Genomic DNA, 16,819 nt, shown 5'->3' on the forward strand with positions numbered 1-16,819 from the left:
TTTCCATGCTTCCAGCTAAAGTTTTAGAAATAAGAGGATTATTAGGGATTAAAAACGGAAAGATTAAGATGTTGTGGTGTTATATTATTTTGCCGAACCATCAAAAACATTTAGCATGGTGTTCAGGGATTATATAAACCTTTATATTCGTCTGTTTAGTTCTGACTGAAATACCAGCAGTTCAAAGCATTCCAGTCAATAATCTAAACCTTCCAGAGGTGAAGGGTATTAAAAAAAGCACTTTCTCCAGCTCTTCGGACAGAGACGACACTATTCATACTTTTGTTGAGACTAGGTGAGAGAGTGTGCTTGTTTGGGCAGTGTGTGTTTTAGTTAAAAGAATATTCCAGATTAAATACAATTTAAGTTCCATTGACAGCATCTGAGCCTACTGTTGATTACAGAAAATGTCTATTCGTCCTTCAGTTTATAAAAATATCACCTTTTAGCTTTCTGCAGTACACATATATTTGTGATAAAATTAAGCAACATTGTAAGTATTGCAATGATATTAATGTGCTTTAAGGCCTGTTCACGGCAAACCCGTTTTTACGAATGTTCATCCTTTTGTACGATAACAATGGATTCTGATGCTGCTACAATCCAAACATCCGACAATCCGTTTTTTTTGGGGGGGGGGGGGGGTTTACGTAGAGTGTTCCGATGAAAACTGACTTATTGTCACTCGATGCAGCTGCTCAATCAAGCGTGTTGGTGGCGCTAATCAACTGGCAAACACCGGCACTGGGCATGCAGCTGTTACACACTCGAAAATTATATACTTAAAAATAAATAGTTGCAGTTCATTAAGCCTTGGTTCGGCAAACATAAACCTGTTCTGTTTTTGAAAGTCTGCTTATGGTGTTTTGTCTTAATGTACATTATTTAATATGCACATCACTGTGCCTGTTACAGTTTAAGTCAGAAGTTTACATACACCTTAGCCAAATACATTTAAACTCAGTTTTTCACAATTCCTGACACTTAATCGTAGAAAACTTTCCCTGTCTTAGGTCAGTTAGGATCACTACTTTATTTTAAGAATGTGAAATGTCAGAATAATAGTAGAGAGAATGATTTATTTCAGATTTTCTTTCTTTCATCACATTCCCAGTGGGTCATAAGTTTACATACACTTTGTTAGTATTTGGTAGCATTGCCTTTAAATTGTTTAACTTGGGTCAAACATTTTGGGTAGCCTTCCACAAGCTTCTCACAATAAGTTGCTGGAATTTTGGCCCATTCCTCCAGACAGAACTGGTGCAACTGAGTCAGGTTTGTAGGCCTCTTTGCTCGCACGCACTTTTTCAGTTCTGCCCACAAATTTTCTATCAGATTGAGGTCAAGGCTTTGTGATGGCCACTCCAATACCTTGACTTGGTTGTCCTTAAGCCATTTTGCCACAACTTTGGAGGTATGCTTGGGGTCATTGTCTTTTTGGAAGACCCATCTGCAACCAAGCTTTAACTTCCTGGCTGATGTCTTGAGATGTTGCTTCAATATATCCACATCATTTTCCTTCCTCACGATACCATCTATTTTGTGAAGTGCACCAGTCCCTCCTGCAGCAAAGCACCCCCACAACATGATGATGCTGCCACCCCCATGCTTCACGGTTGGGATGGTGTTCTTCGGCTTGCAAGCCTCACCCTTTTTCCTCCAAACATAACGATGGTCATTACAGACAAACAGTTTTTTTCATTAGACCAGAGAACATTTCTCCAAAAAGTAAGATCTTTGTCCCCATGTGCACTTGCAAACTGTAGTCTGGCTTTTTTATGGTGGTTCTGGAACAGTGGCTTCTTCCTTGCTGATCAGCCTTTCAGGTTATGTCGATATAGGACTTGTTTTACTGTGGATATAGATACTTGTCTACCTGTTTCCTACTTTGCTGTTGTTCTGGGATTGATTTGCACTTTTTGCACCAAACTACGTTCATCTCTAGGAGACAGAATGTGTCTCCTTCCTGAGCAGTATGATGGCTGCATGGTCCCATGGTGTTTATACATGTGTACTATTGTTGTACAGATGAAAGTGGTACTTTCAGGCATTTGGAAATTGCTCCCAAGGATGAACCAGACTTGTGGAAGTCCACAATTTTATTTCTGAGGTCTTGGCTGATTTATTTTGATTTTTCCATGATATCAAGCAAAGAGGCATTGAGTTTGAAGGTAGGCCTTAAAATACATCCACAGGTACACCTCCAATTCAGTACACCTCCTATCAGAAGCTAATTGGCTAACTGTCTAAAGGCTTGACATAATTTTCTGGAATATTCCAAGCTGCTTAAAGGCACAGTTAACTTAATGTATGTAAACTTCTTACCCACTGGAATTGTGATATAGTCAAATTAAGTGAAACAGTCTGACTGTCAACAATTGTTGGAAAAAATACTTGTATCATGCACAAAGCAGATGTCCTAAATGACTTGCCAAAACTATAGTTTGCTAATATTAAATCTGTGGAATGGTTAAAAAATGAGTTTTAATGACCTAAGTGTATGTAAAATTCTGACTTCAACTGTATATTCTCATGGCATTAAAAACAACAGCGAGTTTCAGCAATTCGTTTGGACTAAGCTCATAGTAAAATCCCATAAAAAGATTTGTTACATGCAATGTTTTAGACAAACGAATTGCAGAACCACACTGCTATTTTTATTGTAAGGATAATATATGTAAAAAAGTATTGCAATTTAAATAAAGAAAAGGCAGTGAGCCAGTATTTTCTTTTATATTATTTTTTATATATGCATCCTATTTTATACTAAACTGTTATTCTTAATGTACATTATTCCATGTGTATTTATATCAATGTACCTTGTGTTATATTATCCAGGCATTATAAAAAGAGAAGTTGGGTTCTGGAATCTGTTTGGAAGATACTTGTAGATAAATACATGTGCAAATATAAATAGGACATATATTTATGCAACAGTGCTCTTTACTCATCTCACTCATATAAAAAACACAGATTATATAATTCTCAAAATGCATCAACACCATGGAAAGAACATAATGAAACAGTTATGCTGAATTAGGTAAATAAATGCTTTAACAGCGTTCAATATATTAATCTCTAACAGTTGAAGGGTTCGGACAGGAGACTGGTATGACAACAGCACCGCAACAGTGCCGCCTACAGTAAATGAGTGAAATAGTTTTTAGTTTCATGTTTTACGGACTCGGTGTGAATAGACCTTCCGTCAGAAGTTCGTCTCACAAAATCATCATGGATTTGGTGTGAACAGGCCTTTATATTTGGCTATTAAGCTTTCATTAGACATTTACAGTAGCTGGATTTGCATCTGATTTAAACTACAGTAGCAAAAATGTTGTTAGAGTTGGTAAGTTTGATGTAATTTCGTTTATTCACAGTCCGTTTCAGTGGCAGATGGGGGAGTGTTTGGAGAACCTGTTTTTCTTAAACAGTCATTATTTTTGCAATTTTGCTTGGTGATGCTAGTGGCGCAGAAATTACACGCATCAAAAAGACTGCTAGAGGGAAAATGTTAACTGAATGACTAGATAAAGAGCAGGGGAGAGTGGGGTAAGACAAGCCTGTGGGTAAGTTGAACCACCCTGTGTATCTAGTCAACTGTACCTATTTTCTTGTCATGTGATCTTGTAAGCAGGAAGTATCCATCATTTCTATCTGGCTATGAACAGTAAAAGCCCATGGGGAAAGAGGGAAATATTTTCTTATACAAAGAGTGTTTTTTGCTGGCCAAAGTAATTTTTTTATTTTTTTACATTTGAGGTTTACTGATTGTTGTGACACAGCAAATTTATTCAGGTACAAAATGACATATCATATAATGGTGTAAATCCAGTGTTTAAATACCCATGATTTGATTAGCACAATATTAACCCTGAAGCACTAAGCTAGGTGTTTTTTTTTTCTTCCAAAATCGTCACTATGGGCCAAAATGAACTGAACAGTTTTGGGAAAGTTGAGCCACTGTTTTTTTACTGAAACAAATTTGCTCTAATAACTAACTGTTCTGTTTATAATGTTTGCAATGAGGACCTAAAGGAGTGATTTTTTTTCACCAAAGATTTAAGAACAGCTGTAAGTTATATTTATAAGGCCACTTGTTTGTGGCTTTCTGTCACAGACTAATTTTTATAATATTAACTGATAAAAAAATGCCTTGAAATAAAGGTAGCTCTATTTATTTTACCCGTCTAATTTTTCCTATAGGAGACAGCATATGTAAAAATCGGCTCATCATACCCCACTCTCGTATAATTGACAAAAACAGAGAAGAAGAAAAAAAGAGAGGTATGAAGAGTGAGAAGGATTAACTGTGGAAGTTTTTGTCCAAAAAATAAGGCATGGATCTGGATACCAGTAACCCCATGTAACATAATTTAGAAACAGACTCTAGGGAAAGATGTATGAACATGTACACATTGAAGGTATATATGTGTGTTTATTCAGAAATATTAAAGAATATGCTTTTTATAATGCCGCTTTGAGCCTGTAATATTTCTGTGTCATATGATCCTGCCTCTGGTCTATGTTTGAGTGATGAGGTCATGGAGTAAAATTACTTTAAAAGCATTCAAGATTAAAAAGTGTTGTTGAGTATATGTGGAAACATAATTGAAAGAAGAGTAAGAGACAGAAAAAGAGAGAGAAAGAGCTGACCAGCATCAGCCTAACCCCGTGTGTGTACGTGTGTGTGTGTGTGTGATTCATTCAAACAATGCTTCAGACATTTATTGATTTCCAGATTCCACGAGCACACTTCTCACCCTGTACACACCCTGCAAACACACACCACTTGTCCTCTGGGATCCAGGTGGTTATTGATCTGTTTATCTCTCTGCTCGTCTATGAAATTGGACTCTAAGCAATAACACTGTAGAAGGGCTGGCTAATACAGATAAAAAAAATATTTAAAAAAAATTCTATCAAAATCTTTCAACTTTTGACAATTTTCAAGATACATAAATACCTCACTAAATATTTGCTTCAAAATGGCTTTTTCCTGTTATAGAAACTATAATTTCGACCAAACAGCCTTTGTTTGCAAGGTATATTGAAAATGTTTAATGCAAGAAGTAAAATATAGTAAAATATAGCTGCAAGCAGCAATTACAGGGCCAAGCTCACCAACGGCATGTAAGGAAGTATCACTGGACATCACTGATTATGACTTTAAGAAAAGCAGCATAAAAAACATAGGAAGAATTACTAATATTACAATACAATTAATTATCAATTTTGACCAATAGGTGGTGCTGTCACCAAATTTAGGTGATGCTGTCAGGGTGTGGTCACAATAACACATACAAAGTTTCATGTCAATATGGCAAAGCATTGCAGGGATATAGCCTCAGATCCTTATTGGCATGTTGCCATGAAATTCGTTGATGCATTACACGAGAATGATTCAAATAAATTCAAAATTCGGACAGGAATTATGGATGACCATGGGAAATTAGGTATCACTGTTCTTGGTTACCCAAGGAATCTAAAGAGACCAGCTTCATAATTTTAGGCCAAACTATTCAGAAGTTATAAGCAAAAATATATATATTTTTTTTATCTCCTAACCACTAGGTGGCACTGTGCCAAAACGCTGCAGGTACCCTCAGGTCATGCTTGTGATGACATATAGTAAGTTTCGTGTCAATACGCAAAAGTGTTGCAAAGATACAGCTTCACGTCCATTTTGGCGTGCTCGCCATCAAATCCGTTGATGCGGTATACGAGAACAGTTTGGTTTATCATCATGAATTCCATAACTTTTTGTCATGAGTGTCTCTAGATGATTTGTGCAAAATTTTGTGCGAGCAGTTCCAAAAAAGTAGGTTTTTCAGAAAATTAGAAATGGCAGAAAATCGAGTGGGCGGAGCCAAAAAACTATGCTATTTTCATGTGGGGCATGAAACAAGAATAAGATAAAAAAAATTGACATTTTTTTCTAGGACTTACGGTTCAAAGGTTATAGGCCAAAACGTAAGTGACATTGAACTGTTGGTGGCGCTAGAGGGTTTGAGTGAGAGACCCCAAATTTGGGTCAGTTAGATTTGAGTGTCCTCTATCAGTGTGCCAAATTTCATAATATTTCTTATGTATGCTTCTATGAGCTGCCATAGACTTTTAGCAGAAAAATAATAATAAGAAGAACATTAACAGATACAATAGGGGCTTCTCACTTTCTGTGCTTGGCCCATAAAACAGTTTACAGAGAGTTCTGTGAACAAAAACAAAAATCATTGAATTGGAATGATGGATTATTTCAGATTTATTAATTAAAATGGACAGTTTGAACTGATTCACAGAAATGAATCGAACTTGCCAACTCTGTTTTTGCTACTGAAGGTTTGCAACTAAGATCATCACAAAATTATCACAAATATACACTGGTGGCCAAAAGTTTGGAATAATGTACAGATTTTGCTGTTTCGGAAGAAAACTGGTACTTTAATTCACCAAAGTGGCATTCAACTGATCACAAAGTATAGTCAGGACATTACTGGTGTAAAAAAACAGCACCATCACTATTTGAAAAAAGTAATTTATGATCAAATCTAGACAGGCCCCATTTCCAGCAGCCATCACTGCAACACCTTATCCTTGAGTAATCATGATAAATTGCTAATTTGGTACTAGAAAATCACTTGCCATTATATCAAACACTGCTGAAAGCTATTTGGTTTGTTAAATGAAGCTTAACGTTGTCTTTGTGTTTGTTTTTTAGTTGCCACATTATGCAATAGACAGGCATGTCTTAAGGTCAATATTAGGTCAAAAACGGCAAAAAAGAAAAAAAATTCTCTAGAAACTCGTCAGTCAATCATTGTTTTGAGGAATGAAGGCTATGCAATAGGGTTGCAGCGGTATACCGGTTTCACGGTATACCACTGTATGAAAACTGACGGTTATAATACCATGTACATTTGCTTATCTACAGTATTGAAAAAAAAATGCAACCGGACGGAGATCTCAGCTGCGCGTGCGCATCTTCTTTCCTCCTCAACTGCCTGTCAGACTCATCAACTTGCACCACACACAAACGTGCATCAGAAAAAATGTCAGAGAGAAGCGAGGGGGTCTGACATAATTGAGTGTGTGGGTGAGTTAAAGCAGTGTTTCTCAACTGGTGGGTCACAGTTCTATTCGGACTGGGTCACGGACAGCAGAGAAAGAACAATGCCATGGTTCTCCCATTGAAGATATTTCGGCGGCTGCCCAAGAGATAGTCTATTTAGGACTGCCGAGACAGATTGAATGATTATCTCGCAATCAGCTAAAGGCTTCTCATCTGCACTTTCGCATGAGTGTAACGAGCTCGCGATCATGATCTCTGGCACGTGCGTGCAACAACCGGGCTTCCCTCGATATTGCGGAGCGCAGAACTCAAAACTGATGTGACCAATTTCAATTCAAGTGAGACTTTTCTAGTTTAAAGTCAAGTCGAACCTCTCAAACAGTAGGCAGCCCTGACATGCCAAACAGCACTGAGGAGGAAAGAGCAACACTGTGCTATGCGCTAATTTTTTGTTTCACTATAAATCATTATCTTTACAAAATTGTTTCACGATTTTACATGAGTAAAAGTAACTGTTATATTTTGACAAAATGTTATAGTTTCGTATGAAATAATCTAAAGGTAGAATCTATTAGACCTCATTTTATATCAACAGTGGCAGTTGTAGTTAAAGTTTCAAGATGTGTTTCAGCTAGTACTTATTTTTTTTATAAATATTATATTTTATTATTATTATTATTATTATTATTATTATTAAAGACTAGCTACACTGACCAAACCATGGTAATGAGGAGCCTTTCCTCCTGTGTAATATGTATTTTCTGTTTGAAATATGTTTGAAATTAGAAACAAACAGGATAATAATGGGTTCATATAAGTAAATATGCTCTTCAATTTTTATAAAGGGGTGAGAGAAAACTTCCTGTCGCTTTTGTTGTTGACATCAACAACAAAAATAATGTCACCTGATGCATGTCCTAGTACTTGAAAACCATGAACAAATCTATACAACATAAAAGGAAATGTGACCCAGGATACATTAAATACAATAATGTATTTAATAATATTTTCTGAGACGGTTATCATAACGTGAAAATCTCATACTGTTGCAACCCTACTATGCAATGCTTGAAATTGCCAAAAAACTGAAGATTTCATACAAAGGTGTACACTACAGTTTTCAAAGACAAAGGACAACTGGCTCTAACAAGGACAGAAAGAGATGTGGAAGGCCAGATGTACAACTAAACAAGAGGATAAGTACATCAGAGTCTCTAGTTTGAGAAATAGACGCCTCACATGTCCTCAGCTGACAGCTTCATTGAATTCTAGCCGCTCAACTCCAGTTTCATGTACAACAGTAAAGAGAAGACTCTGGGGTGCAGGCCTTATGGGAAGAATTGAAAAGAAAAAGCCACTTTTGAAACAGAAAAACAAAAAGAAAAGGTTAGAGTGGGCAAAGAAACACTGGCATTGGACAACAGATAATTGGAAAAGTGTGTTATGGATCTTAACCCCATTGAGCTTTTGTGGGATCAGCTAGACTGTAAGGTGTGTGAGATGTGCCCAACAAGACAGCCACATCTATGGCAAGTGCTACAGGAAGCGTGGGGTGAAATTTCACTTGAGTATCTGGACAAAATGACAGCTAGAAAGCAAAGGATCTGCAAAGCTGTTATTGCTGCACATGGAGGATTTTTTGATGAGAACACTTTGAAGTAGTTTAAGAAGTTCTGAATTTTTTTTCAAATTGTAATAGTAATTTTTCACGTTATTAATGTCCTGACTATACATTATGATCAGTTGAATGCCACTTTGGTAAATAAAAGTACCAATTTCTTTCCATAAGAGCAAAATCTGTACATTATTCCAAACTTTTGTCCGCCAGTGTATAGTGAACATTTAATATCTATTTCCCAGCCCCAGTGAACACACACACACTCACACAGCCATACCCTGTGAATCATCGTTGTGCTCATAGGCCTGTACAGCTTTCCGAATCTGCATGCGGATGATGTCAATCTTTGTCTTGCTGTCCTGCAGCATCTGCTGCGCTGTCTGCAACATCTTCTTATCCTTCACAGACACAAGCATCATTGTAGTTATTCCTTACACAAGTAAACATTTAATTTCTATTATTGACAGACTGTGTGTATATACCTTGGTGGAGCCATTGGCATAGATGGGGATCATATTTTCAGCACCTTGTTTCACTTTTAGCTCAATGTTTAACTGTCTTTCCAGCGCAGCGACTCTCTCGTTATGCGCCGAAGACCGGCTCTCTGCACCTGGAGACTGAGGAGCTTCATCTAGAAGTAAAATGTGAAAGATTTCAGATTTATTGAGACCAGATCTATTTTAGTGGCTAATATCTAAGTAGAGGAAGCTGGTTCTACTGTAGATCAGTGTAAACACAATTTTTGGATGACCTGTTAGCTTTGTGTTAATGTCAACATAATTGATGAGGGAAATAAGAATGGAACTTACCAAATGTAAAATCAAAAAAGGCATGAATAATTAATATTTCAGTCATTAATAAATGATATTTGAGCCTTTAAACATAATTGTTCTTGTTGGTTTTAAATATTTATGATATTGGGACAACAGATGCGAAATCAGAACTGTTCTGGAAATTTTCACTCAATCAGCCATCAGTGCATTGTGTAAACGTTGATTAGCTCTCTTGTAAGCTTGACTATTAAAATCTAGTTAACAGTCCAAACACTGTTTAAAATATATGTTTATATCTATACTTATTCACCTTATTCTGCCCGCCCCTTTTCCGCACTCCGCTCTTCCAAATTTTGTCATCTAACTTCCTGTTTGTATTGAAGCTACTGAGAAGAGTCGATCAAAATGGATTACGTGTGGGAGCGCTGAAAGTATTTTTCCCCAAGAGTTGATGGTGTGAGTCTACAGCACCCCTTTACTACGTGAAAATGCTAGTGAGGTGTTTTTTCTGTCACTCTAAATGTTCTTTTTTTCAATACCCGCAGAGGTAAATTGGACCTGGCAGATCACATTCAGACAGCTATGACACACTGCACTTTTTCATAATGCAAGTGTTTCATTTTTATACATGTACAGGTGCATCTCAATAAATTAGAATGTCATGGAAAAGTTCATTTATTTCAGTAATTCAACTCAAATTGTGAAACTCGTGTATTAAATAAATTCAATACACACAGACTGAAGTAGTTTAAGTCTTTGGTTCTTTTAATTGTGATGATTTTGGCTCACATTTAACAAAAACCCACCAATTCACTATCTCAAAAAATTAGAATACATCATAAGACCAATAAAAAAAATTTTTTAGTGAATTGTTGGCCTTCTGGAAAGTATGTTCATTTACTGTATATGTACTCAATACTTGGTAGGGGCTCCTTTTGCTTTAATTACTGCCTCAATTTGGCGTGGCATAGAGGTGATCAGTTTGTGGCACTGCCGAGGTGGTATGGAAGCCCAGGTTTCTTTGACAGTGGCCATTTTTTGGTCTCTTGTTTCTCATTTTCCTCTTGACAATACCCCTTAGATTCTCTATGGGGTTCAGGTCTGGTGAGTTTGCTGGCCAGTCAAGCATACCAACACCATGGTCATTTAACCAACTTTTGGTGCTTTTGGCAGTGTGGGCAGGTGTCAAATCCTGCTGGAAAATGAAATCAGCATCTTTAAAAAAGCTGGTCAGCAGAAGGAAGCATGAAGTGCTCCAAAATTTCTTGGTAAACGGGTGCAGTGACTTTGGTTTTCAAAAAACACAATGGACCAACACCAGCAGATGACATTGCACCCCAAATCATCACAGACTGTGGAAACTTAACACTGGACTTCAAGCAACTTGGGCTATGAGCTTCTCCACCCTTCCTCCAGACTCTAGGACCTTGGTTTCCAAATGAAATACAAAACTTGCTCTCATCTGAAAAGAGGACTTTGGACCACTGGGCAGCAGTCCAGTTCTTCTTCTCCTTAGCCCAGGTAAGATGCCTCTGACGTTGTCTGTGGTTCAGGAGTGGCTTAACAAGAGGAATACGACAACTGTAGCCAAATTCCTTGACATGTCTGTGTGTGGTGGCTCTTGATGCCTTGACCCCAGCCTCAGTCCATTCCTTGTGAAGTTCACCCAAATTCTTGAATCGATTTTGCTTGACAATCCTCATAAGGCTGCGGTTCTCTCGGTTGGTTGTGCATCATTTTCTTCCACACTTTTTCCTTCCACTCAACTTTCTGTTAACATGTTCACTCTGTGAACAGCCAGCTTCTTTGGCAATGAATGTTTGTGGCTTACCCTCCTTGTGAAGGGTGTCAATTATTGACCTGTCAGATCAGCAGTCTTCCCCATGATTGTGTAGCCTAGTGAACCAAACTGAGAGACCATTTTGAAGGCTCAGGAAACCTTTGCAGGTGTTTTGAGTTGATTAGCTGATTGGCATGTCACCATATTCTAATTTTTTGAGATAGTGAATTGGTGGGTTTTTGTTAAATGTGAGCCAAAATCATCACAATTAAAAGAACCAAAGACTTAAACTACTTCAGTCTGTGTGCACTGAATTTATTTAATACACGAGTTTCACAATTTGAGTTGAATTACTGAAATAAATGAACTTTTCCACGACATTCTAATTTATTGAGATGCACCTGTAATTCTGCTTAATTTGTAGATTTCAACTTGTTAATTAAAACTGTTGTAAATATAAAATAAAATATACACTTTCACATGTGTGTATGTGTGTGTGTGTGTGTGTGTGTGTGTGTGTGTGTGTGTGTGTGTGTGTGTGTGTGTGTGTGGGCAGGTTTAAGTGTTTTACGAGGACTTTTTTTTAGGTTACAAACTGGTAATTACAAGGGTATTATGCTATAAATGTGGTTTATGAAGACATTTCTAGTGTCCCCATAATTCAAATCACTTAAAAAAAACATACTAAATGATGTTTTATTGAAAATGTAAAAATGCAGAAAGTTTTTTGTGAGGGTTAGGTTTAGGGGTAGGGTTAGGGGATAGAATCTATAGTTTGTACAGTATAAAAATCATTATGTCAATGGAGAGTCCTCATAATGATAGCTACACCAACGTGTGTGTGTGTGTGTGTGTGTGTGTGTGTGTGTGTGTGTGTGTGTGTGTGTGTGTGTGTGTGTGTGTTGCTCCCCTCCCTGCGTCCCGGTTTAACGCTCAAAAAATCTGCTTACCTTTACTATAACACGATGGGTGAATGACACGAGAAGATGGTCAGAGGTATCATACGAGATATTTTTAATGACTTTGTGTTGTCTCTTGGAGTTTCATGAGCACAGAGGCATATCAGTATGTCCACAGCACGAAGGTAGGATCTTGTGTATTTATGAATGAAGTACTCTTATTTTAAAATCTCCCTGCTCTGCTTCCAGTTCTTATGATATCCCCTGAACACTTTAAAATACTCATGATAGCTTTTGACAACTCTATAAACTGTAAATCCACTTTGCTAGCTAATTACACTTTGACATAAACACCATAGATATCTATATAGAACCGTTAAAACAGAAGTTCCTAGACAAAATTTTCAAGATGGATGCACGCTAGTTTCTCTGGTGCATAAGGTGAATAGCTATAGTAAAATAAGTAGATGATTACTAATTTGCTCTTAAAACGTTTAATTTAAAAGTCACTACTTCATCAACACTCAACGCTCTGCCCACTCACCACGTGAATCATCCATCCCTTTGACAACAATGTGAGCATCCAGTTCCTGTAGCTGAGCGTGGAGTGAGTCCAGGCGTCGGTTAGAGCTCCGTAACTGACTCTCCACCTGCTGGACATTGCGTTTATCTGTAGTGGCTCTGCGGAGATTCTCTGCTCCCTCTTTAATCTTCAGCTCCTTCCGAATTTCTCTACGGATACGCTCTCGCTGTTCATCCAATCGCTGCTGAACACTAGAGTCGGAGAAATCTGAGCTGTGGTCCAATCCCAGCTGCTCTAGAACAGACAACCCACCGGGATCACTCTGTAAACAGAAATATGAAAATTACAGATGAAGCAGGGCCAGCCAAAAGTGCAATTTAATATACATCTAGGTCAAAATCAAATCAAATGTACATATCAAATTCAGCTTCATATATCTTAACAGTAGTTAATGAATCTTTCAAGTAATCCACTAAATGTATGGATCAAATATGGCACAACAGTCTTAGCTATGGGTTCAAAATTGCAGGTAAAATTTGTGGCCAGAACTTGGTCCAAAAGTAACAAATATTGATTATTTCATTAACATGCAAAATCAATGCCACAAACTTTGGCAATTCCAATGACTAGTTCTGCCTCAAAAGCACCATTTATAGCTGCCTGGTGCCTTTTAAATCCAGACTCTTGCAAATGGTGTGGAAGCCAGCTAATCAGACTGGAACTTGCGATTGTGAAAAACGTTTTTGCTGTTTTGGGGTATAATTTGCATCAGATGGTCCATGGGCTTACTTTCTGATGCTGAAACTAGTCCCAGCCATATTTCTTGTCTGTTACACAACATACAGTTGAGAATATCCTCAAATAGGCCTCAAATATATCTCAAACATCAGAAATCTTTAGGATTTATAACTTTATTTTGTAATATAATTAGGCTGTGTCTAGAAACATTCAGAAAAATAAGTGTGCTGTACTGTAATGGGATGTTTTAATCATTCTATGTACTTGATGGTAATCATATTAGACTCAAAGATCTCACAGATCACAGAGTCTGAACTCCAGCTCTCGCTGAAAGCAAATTACAAACATTAACAATGGAATCAAGATTTTTGAGGTTATTTTCCCCATTGTTTCCCATCCTGCTAATCTTGACTTCCACATCAGGATACTAATCACTGCTCCAAAGATCTGTAACATTCACCACTGCCTGCCAAAAAACTTTTTCAATTCAATTCAAGAAATCAATGAAAATATTCAAGTCAAAATATATAAGTCAAAGTGAAAGTCAACTTTATGTCATTTCGCCAAGTTTTCACACGAAGGAACGAACTTGGAGCATTTGCAATCAATCAAATTAACAATCTTGTCTTTGAGAACAGATGTTTTAACCTAAATATGTTTTGACTGACTTACCAAGACTATGAAAATTAGCATCAACCCTCAATTACAATGACTGAATGCAAACTCGAGGAAAAAGCTAACTCTGAGTTTCATCCAAAAAGGAAACAACAGAAAGTAACACGGAATACTGAAGTTTTGGATCAAAGACATTAAAAAAACAGAAAGAAAGATCACTGCAAAGCAACAGCTCACTTTCATACAAAAATATAAGATACAACAGGAACAGGACGTAACTATTTCTAAGAACTGACTGTTTGAATCCAGTGTAAAAAAACAACAACAAACTAATGCATGCCACAAAAAAACTGCAACTAAAACAACTTTTATAAAACCGCAAAACATTTTTTTTTACAGGTTACAGCTTTGCCCACTGAACCCACCCACTAAACAATCATAAAAGAACAACGTTGACATTATAACAAGCTAATTTTTTTCCACAATATTCCAATTAGCCTATGATCTACCACTGTTTTACCATCCTAAATCCTGCTGACTTTGTGAAGCAACACTCTCCACCATTTATCTGACGGGAAATACATGCAATAAGCAGAAAATATTTTCATGTCGATTCTCACAAAAATAAAGTGTAGAACAGATTATTCTTTCTAACAACCAACAATCTTGTCAATCATGGAATGTCACCTGTATGTCCAGATATTCCCAGTGATCCCATTCACCAGACCAACACATTCTCTTTTCTCCAGTACAATGACACCATCCAGTAGCATGGAAACAGACGGAGAGGGAGGAGGAGAAAAAGACAGAGAAAGAGAGAGCTAGAGAGTAACGAGGAAAGGAAAGCTGTGGTCAGGGGTCACCCTCTCTGTGCAGGATATCCGGTTAAACCTCTGCACGGTCTCTTCCTGTTTTCTGTGAGGCTTGGCTTTATTAGATGATACCAGCGGTCGGGATATGGCATGTGTGTGTGTATGCACGTGTGTGTATGTTCTTTTTTTTTCACGTTAATAATAATTTTACCCATGGTTTAGTAACAACGATACGTATACTGTTTATTATGTTGGCTTTGCCAATTTCCAGGTTTTAAAAAAACTGTTCAGGGAAAAAGTACATTTGTGGTTTCACTCCAGGTTATTAACCACAGACTGCATATGATGTAGAAGACTACTAAGAAACAGAGGGGAATGGACAATAAACAACGATTCAGAGAAGTAGAGAGAGAAAGAAAGAACAAGAAACATGGAGAAAAGTGCAATTGCAAGAGAGAGAGAGATACCAAGATATACCAAGTTGTAAGACAGGAAAGAGATTCTGTGTCAGAGCTGTGACTGAACTGCACAGAAAACTGCTGTTTTTAAAGATTAACAAGTGATTTTTAAAAAAAGATTAAGTTAAAAAGACTCAGAAGCCTAAAATTTAGCGTGAATCATGAGAATTATATTGTGCTTTGTTGACACAACTGGTCTGTAAGACCACCAATAAAATGGCAATTAAATTTTCCAAAGAACAAAAAACAAAAAAACTGGTTTACAGTGTTGTGAAAAAGTATTTGACCCCATCCTTATTTCTTCTGTTTCAAAGATTCAAACAAAATCTAACATAAAACAAAGGCAATCTGAGTAAACACAAAATACAGTTTTTAAATGATAATGTTATTATATATATATATCTATCCCCTTTTCTCCCAATTTGGAATGCCCAATTCCCATACTTAGTAGGTTCTTGTGGTGGCGCGGTTACTCACCTCAATCCGGGTGGCGGAGGACAAGTCTCAGTTGCCTCCGCTTATGAGACAGTCAATCCGTACATCTTATCACGTGGCTCGCTGTGCATGACACCGCAGAGACTCGCAGCACGGGAGGCTCATGCTACTCTCCGCGATCCATGCACAACTTACCACAAGAGCGAGAACCCCTAATCGTGACCACGAGGAGGTTACCCCATGTGACAAATTTGGTTGCTTAGGAGTCACTCAGCACACCCTGGATTCGAACTCACGACTCCAGGGGTGGTAGTTAGCGTCAATACTCGCTGAGCTACCCAGGCCCAATAACGTTATTTATTGAAGCAAAAAAGTTATTCAATACCAACCAATACTGTGTGAAAAATGATTTGCCCCCTTAGATACTAAATCCCCAAATCTATGAAACTGCATTCAAAATGGGGTTCAGCTGGACTAGACACACCCAGGCCAGATTACTGCCAGCCCTGTTCAATAAAATCAACACCTAAATAGAACTTTTTCAGCAGCATGAAGTTGGCTAAAAGGTCTCACCCAGTAGCACATTATGCCAAGGTCGAAAGAAATTCCAGAAATTATGAGGAAAAAGGTGACTGAAATACATCAGTCTAAGAAGGTTTATAAAAGGTATTTCAAAGGCTCTGAGACTCCAAAGAACCACAGTTCCAAATGGAGAAAACTTGGCACAGTAGTGAACCTTCCCAGAAGTGGCCGACCTTCCAAAATTCCTCCAAGAGCACAGCGATGACTCATCCAGGAAGTCACAAAAAAGCCAAGGATAACATCCAAGGAACTGCAGGCCTCTCTCAGAAAGACAATGGTCAAAAATGGCATCCTTGGAAGAGTGGCGAGGTGAAAACCACTGCTAACCCAGAAGAGCATTAAGGCTTGTCAAAATTTTGCCAAAGCACCCCTTGATGATCCTCAAACCTTTTTGGGAGAATGCTCTGTGGTCTGATGAGTCAAAAGTGGAACTGGAAGACAGGGGTCCAGTTACATATGGTGTAAATCAAACATCATACCTACGGTCAAGCATGGTGGTGGTTGTGTGATGGTGTGGGGA

The 16,819-nt window shown here is 37.7% G+C and overlaps 1 protein-coding gene across 3 annotated transcripts in view; it reads right to left on the reverse strand.

The window, feature by feature from the left end:
• pkn1a (protein kinase N1a) overlaps positions 1-16,819 on the reverse strand; it is a 77,200-nt gene that overhangs the window by 16,671 nt on the left and 43,710 nt on the right. For all 3 annotated transcript variants that reach the window (XM_051702752.1, XM_051702753.1, XM_051702751.1), the window contains 3 exons: positions 12,681-12,981; positions 9,167-9,315; positions 8,962-9,082 (listed from right to left, as the gene is read on the reverse strand). In XM_051702752.1, the coding sequence (XP_051558712.1) occupies positions 8,962-9,082; positions 9,167-9,315; positions 12,681-12,981 (571 nt within the window). The remainder of the gene's footprint in view (positions 1-8,961; positions 9,083-9,166; positions 9,316-12,680; positions 12,982-16,819) is intronic.

The sequence above is a fragment of the Myxocyprinus asiaticus genome, chromosome 7, assembly GCF_019703515.2.
Source record: "Myxocyprinus asiaticus isolate MX2 ecotype Aquarium Trade chromosome 7, UBuf_Myxa_2, whole genome shotgun sequence".
NCBI classification, from domain to species: domain Eukaryota; kingdom Metazoa; phylum Chordata; class Actinopteri; order Cypriniformes; family Catostomidae; genus Myxocyprinus; species Myxocyprinus asiaticus.